The 6,426-nt window shown below is 40.9% G+C and overlaps 1 protein-coding gene across 2 annotated transcripts in view; it reads right to left on the bottom strand.

Moving 5' to 3' along the window:
* Positions 1-6,426, bottom strand: part of LOC112153201 (ankyrin repeat and BTB/POZ domain-containing protein BTBD11-A) — a 222,565-nt gene that overhangs the window by 10,447 nt on the left and 205,692 nt on the right. Inside the window, exons 7-9 of one of the 2 annotated variants that reach the window (XM_024283199.2) lie at positions 3,706-3,807; positions 3,041-3,134; positions 1,790-1,925 (exon numbers count right to left, since the gene is read on the bottom strand). In XM_024283199.2, coding sequence (XP_024138967.1) covers positions 1,790-1,925; positions 3,041-3,134; positions 3,706-3,807 — 332 coding nt within the window. The remainder of the gene's footprint in view (positions 1-1,789; positions 1,926-3,040; positions 3,135-3,705; positions 3,808-6,426) is intronic. The other variant, XM_024283208.2, reaches the window with a different exon arrangement.

Here is a 6,426-nt window from a genome sequence, read left to right as displayed (position 1 = left end):
CTTTGAAGGCCCCACTCTTCAGGGTTCATTAGTCATAGCCACCCTCTTGAGGGCCGCATTCTTCAAGGCTACACTCATTAGGGCCCCACTTTTCATGGGCCCACTTATCAGAGCCACACTCTTAAGGGCCCCACTATTCAGGGCCCATTCTTCATAGTTACACTCTTTAGGGCCCCACTCTTCAGGGCTACACTCTTACGGGCCCCACTCTTTAGGGACCATCCTTTATGGCTCCACTCTTCAGGGCTCCACTCGTCAGGGCCCCACTTTTCATGGTCCCGCTTATCGGAGCCCCACTCTTCAGGGCCCATTCTTGAGAGGCCCGTTCTCAAGGATCTCATTTTTATGACCATACTAATCAGGGCCCACTCCTTGAGGACCCACTCATGAGGGCCTCACTCTTTAAGGATCTTCTCCTCAGGGCATATTCATTAAGACCTAAATCTTTAGGGCCCATTCTTAATATCTACACTCTTTAGGGCCCATTCTTCAGGGCTACACTATTCAGGGTCCATCCTTCATTGCCACATGTTTGAGGCCCCCCACTCTTCAGAGCCCATTCTTCATGGCCACCCTCTTGAGGGACCCATTCTTCAAGGCTACACTCATTAGGGCTCCACTTTTCATGGCCCCACTTATCAGAGCCACACTCTTAAGAGCCCTACTATTCAGGGCCCATTCTTCAGAGTTACACTCTTTAGGGCCCCACTCTTCAGGGCTACACTCTTACGGGCCCCACTCTTTAGGGACCATCCTTTATGGCCACAATCTTGAGCGCCCCCACTATTCAGGCCTCATTCTTCTTTGTTACACTCTTGAGGGCTCCATTCTCCAGGGCTACACTCATCAGGGCCCCAATTTTCATGGCCCATCTTATCAGAGCCCCACTCTTCAGAGCCCATTCTTGAGAGCCCTGTTCTCAAGGATCCAATTTTTATGAACATACTAATCAGGGCCCACTCCTTCTGGACCCACTCAGGAGGTCCTCACTCTTGAAGGACCTTCTCCTCACACCCTACTTATCAAAGCCTAAATCTTCAGGGCACATTATTTGAGGATCCACTCATCAGGGCCTCAATCTTCAGGCCCTACAAATCAGGGCCCTACTTCTTAGAGCATCAATCTTCAGGGTTCCCTCTCGGGTATTCCCCCTGATCAGACCCACACTGACATTTCATTGTATGCTGGAAGGATTACTCTCTTATGCACACAAAGGGTTAAATCGTGTTTCCAGGTTTAAAAGAAACCACATTTTTGCAGTACCTCAAATCACCACTAGAGGCTGGTTTCATAAGGGAGCAATTTCCCATTGAATTCTTAGGCTAAAAAGTAGGACTTCACTCAAAAGTTATACTTTTATTTAGTGTGGTGTCAAAAACCTTTGTTAAATTGAAGCTCAATCACACATTTTTAAATTGTTGTTGAAGTGGGCGGAGTTAATTTTCTAATTATTTTTCATTTTTTTATCTGGTAGGAGATATCAGGGAGTAAATGTCTGCTAGCTTACAGCCCGCCTAACGCTGCTCTGTAATTGATTGTCTTAATAACACTGCACCGTGTCGGCGCCGCTCCTCTTCACTCCGTTCCCCTGAATGTTAACGAGTTTGTTTGCGTGGCTCCCTGACAGCTTCACTGCAGCTCTCGTCATCTGCCGTTCCAACTGAGACATCTCATGTGTGCTGGGATTTTGTACGAGGCAGATGGGGCAAAAATGGATCGATACAGCGGTGATTGATAGATCTACCGCTGGCTGGCGGTGGATGGGGCGCGCTGGGATTGCTTGTATCACCTGTGGCCATGCGATGCTGCCAAGCTGAACGAGTTCATGTCTCCCAGAGGAGCCGAGGAGATGCCGTTTCGACACATGGTACCGATGAGCGGGTCGGCCCCTCGTTCCAGAAGCAAGCTCACCAGCTCAAAGTTTCCTGAAAGAGACAGAGAAGGAGCCATTAAGGCGTTAAAACTGTTTCATTTGATTAAATCGCGTCATTAAATGATCACTGCTAATCCTTCAATTATTCTAGACCAGGAGTCTGCAACCTTCAACACTTAAGGAGCCGTTCAGGTCAATTTCTCTCTGACTATATCTCAGTTGGAGCCATAAAATTGGATAGAAAAATAAAAGTGATTTGTATTTTTGTGTCCTGCAAGAGCCCGGACTGCAGGGACTAGATTCTTTTACCTTTTGCACTTTTCTGTAAGAAATTTACTCAAAAAGTCACACACCTGGCGAAAATGATGACATCACAGCGGGAGAAATCAATTAGAAAGTAAATGTGAAAATCCACTAACAAATCCAAAAGACGTGTTAGGGGTATCCAAAGGAAGATTTGAAACTATTATGGGATGGCTAACAGCTGGAATTTTATTGAAAAATATATATATAACCTACAAATTTAAACTACTCTTATGGATTTCGATCTATCATCTCCTAACTCCTTAAGAATCATTGGGAAGCTTGAAAAAGTGGCATTTCCTTTTTTTTTTTTTTACCAGAATACTGTGAAAATGTCATACATGAATCCCCTCCTCAAGCTGAATAAAACAATATGACACATGATATGACTTTATCAGAAATGTGGGCGTGGTTAACAAAAAAACACTGTTGCCAAGGAAATTTTAAAAATTACTTTTTTCAAATTATCTAAAAATTACATAGACGTGTTTGTCACCCTTAGGGGACCAAAAAATAAAATGGTTGCTATGGGGATAAAACCAATAGAAAAGCCACCATTTTCAAAAATGTTTTTATTTTGTTTTCATTAATTTGTTACCTGTAGTTTCGACCATGGTGGCAGGGACAGAGCGCGAGAGTGGAGTTTAACAGCCGCTTAACTAGTTTGGGCACTTATTCAACACAAAAACTCAGAATGGAGTGGAGCAGGATTCTTTTTTTTGTCTCATCCAGATTAACAACAATTTGAATAAAGAAATTCTCAGAAATGCAATTTTAGCTTTTCTAGATAAATGTTCTCCACCAAAAGCCCAATTTTGATCCAAGTGGGACTTTAAACCAGATGAGAGGACAGAAAGAGGTTACCTGCCGCAGCGGCGAGCTGTAGCGGCGTCTCGGTGTAGTTCTCCGCCCCATCCTGCAGGGCGCCCTCCACGTTCGCTCTGTTGTCCAGCAGCAGCTGTGACGGAGAAGGGAAGAGGAGGAGGAGGAAACAAATAGAGGAGGAAAACAGGCCGGGGTGGGGGGTGGTGGGGAGGAAAGGGGGTGTTAGCACTCCGTCTTGGCATGGGGGGAGGAAAGCCTCAACTACTAGAAACCTAAATCACCTCATTTGGAGAGCTCTGGACACTCTCACAGCTACACTTCCTCATTAGGGCTTTCTATCTGGGGGGTGTAGGTAGCTGAGGGAGGAGGGGGGGGTTTTCTTTTTCTGCTGCCAACTCTCTGATTGCATTGATGCAGATTAATATTTCATAAAACTCCTGAAGGCGGTGGTGCCAGTGTCAAATTTTACAGTTACTGCAACCAAACATCTTTTACTTTCAAAATAAAAGCTCTTTTGGCACCCTGGAGAAACTGTTATTGTGAAAGGTTCAGGGTTGGGAGAGAGAGGGGGGTGGTCACACCTGACAAACAGTTAGGCAACGGGCTGTCGTTGCTACGGTGATGCATCTCTATCACTTTATAACAGAGGTGAGTTTAAGGGGCGGGGCCAGAGGTTAGTGGGTACAGGTCATAGACGTCACTACCTGCACGACGGGGACGTGTCCGTGTAACACGGCGAAAGTGAGTGGCGTCCCCTGGCGCGTTTCAGGATAAACTGAGGGGTGCTTGTTTACTGTGCTGGGCACCTGGGAAGTCATAGGTGAGGTTCAGGGAGAGAGATACACAGCCGTTAACATTCAGAGCTCAGGGGCGTGACAGGAGGAAGAGGACGAAGAGGAGGAGAAGCAGTATGCAGGAGGAGAGGTGGAAGCAGCGGAGATGGCGGGAAGAGATTTTTTAAGAAAATCTCGGATCATTTCAGCCGTCGCCCTAGCTGGAGGCCGGCTGTCGACTCTATTCGGTCTACGGTGGCCCTGAAGAGCCAACAAATCAGAATTTAATTAAAAAAGCTAAACACTAAAAAACTCTGACAAATTACATTTTTAAAACTAAAACAACATTTCTGAAGCCATAATAGAATTCCAAAAATCCAAAAGTTAAAATTGAAACGAAATAAGAAACCAAAAGATATAGGTATTATGGAGTATAATCTTCAATCTTCGCGTGGTAAAAAAGCTTTTATGATTAGTACGAAACCTTTCCAGTGTCACGTCATGCCAAATAACTTTTGTCTAATTTTAAAAAGAATGTAATCTTGTCTTTTTATTATTTGTTTTCCTTTTTAATTGTCATTGTGTTATTTAATATGGTTTGGCGTTGAGTGATTTGTTTGTGTGAACTGAACTTCAGGGCCACCATATCAATCAGTCGCTGTGTTTGTTTTAAGGTGGAAAACCGAAAAACTCTCCATCAGACGGGGTACTAAATGAGAATTACCACCTTAACATCGATGTTTGGTGTTTTTTTTTCCCCTCAGAAAATGAAATAAATGATGTTTAAAAGCTGTTTGGAGGACGGAGTAATTAATTCCACGTTTCTTCTGTTCTCTGATGGATGAATTATTCATCCCTCCTGAATGACTCCAGCAGCATGTTCAACAATCGGTGCTCCTGTGGGTTTGTTGAGCTAAATGGATCCGTTCAGATTCTTCCCTCCTTTTGCCTCGAGGATATTTATCCTTATCTAAACAACATGTGTGTTTATCTGTTGGAGATTTATTAGATGCTCCTAAAACTTTCACCATCGCTGAGGCAGGAACAGAGTTTATACGAGTCAAAATTATTACAGTCAAACTGCAAATACCTTCTTTGACGGGTAAATATTTATAAAAAATGTATAAATAATTAAATGTTTTAAAATGTATATCTTCTAAATAAATAAAAAAAATTAGATTGAAGTCTAAGAAAGCAAACTCATAGCATGAAAACTTAAAATATAATTTGTCTGTACCATAGTAATGTCAAAAACTTATGTACATTTCACTAAAAAAGTTTGAAAAAATGAAAAAAAAAAACAATCAAAATTTAGAATAAAACCAGTCAAAATTTACTTTAAAAATTTGTTTTGAGTTAATAAATAATTACTCAAAAATATAATTTAGAGACTGAGTCAAAATAAAGCAAAACCACAATGTCTGGAGTAAATTGAAAATATAAAAAATGTTAAAAGGCTGAGGATTTTCCAAATGTTTAGATCTTTAAATTATATATATATATATATATATATATATATATATACATATATATATATATATATATATATAATGTATATATGTATATATATTGTATATATGTATATATAGAATATATATGTATATATATAGATGTCTAAGTTTTTGTGGAAAACCGGATGAGTCACCTAAATGAAAAAAATCGCATGTGAATCCGCAAAAAAAGAAACGCGAAACAATATATATATATATATATATATATATATATATATATATATATATATATATATATATATATATATATATATATACACACAGTATCCCCCCACTATTCTTGGGGTTTAGGGACCGGAGAAATCAGCGAATTAAGCGGAAACTATGGCAACATGGAGAACCTCGTCGTCGCCGTTTCACCCCCACCCTTGCGGCCAAAGAATGTTGGTTACAGATCCATACTCATCAAAAACACTTCTGATCATGCTATGTAAATCAGAGTGTTGGAGTACGTCTAAACATAAATCGTTTTTATTTAGTTCAGTATAAAAAACTGTAAAGCAGCAATGGCGTACTTTATGACGAAGATGAGAAATGTCATCCTGCGTCTTAAAACCAGAAGTGCGTCCTTCTTCCTTCATCAGATAATGAACACCTGCTTCGGATTATAATTATCCTCCACAATTCAGCCGCTTCTGAGTCATCTGATGCCATTTCTCCATGCGGGGGCATGGGCAGAGAAGGGGGGTAGCCGATGGGCACTCCCCCTCCGCGCTCCGGGGGGCTCCGCAGTGCAGACATATACCTCAGCAACTTTTTCAGATGCAACCATTTCATATAAGAGTCTTGAGATGTCTGAGTTTTAGTTACAAACCGGAAGAGTCGTGTCACTAAAAAAAATCTGTGAATACTGTTGTTGTTTATATTTAACCTGCTTTTTACTGATAGCAGCTTAAAAAGCAACAATTACAACAAAAATAACAGCCAAAATAAAGAAAAAGAAATGTTCCTATTAATGCTCTCAAACAGGTTTGAAAACTAAAATGTTTAGTAAAAGCTTTGTTTAACAAAATATTTCAAGTTTTGGATCAAATGTTTTGTGCTTTTACATCCCTTGGAAGCCCGCCCCTTTGTGTTTGTTCAAATAAAAGCGTCTCTAAAGTTTTTTCCTGTGATAAAACCTGTTTTTTTTTTTTTTTTT

Source organism: Oryzias melastigma, linkage group LG23, assembly GCF_002922805.2.
Source record: "Oryzias melastigma strain HK-1 linkage group LG23, ASM292280v2, whole genome shotgun sequence".
Taxonomy (NCBI): Eukaryota; Metazoa; Chordata; class Actinopteri; order Beloniformes; family Adrianichthyidae; genus Oryzias; species Oryzias melastigma.
The sequence above is the reverse complement of the archived record's forward strand: the minus strand, read 5'-3'. Positions and strand labels throughout refer to the sequence as shown.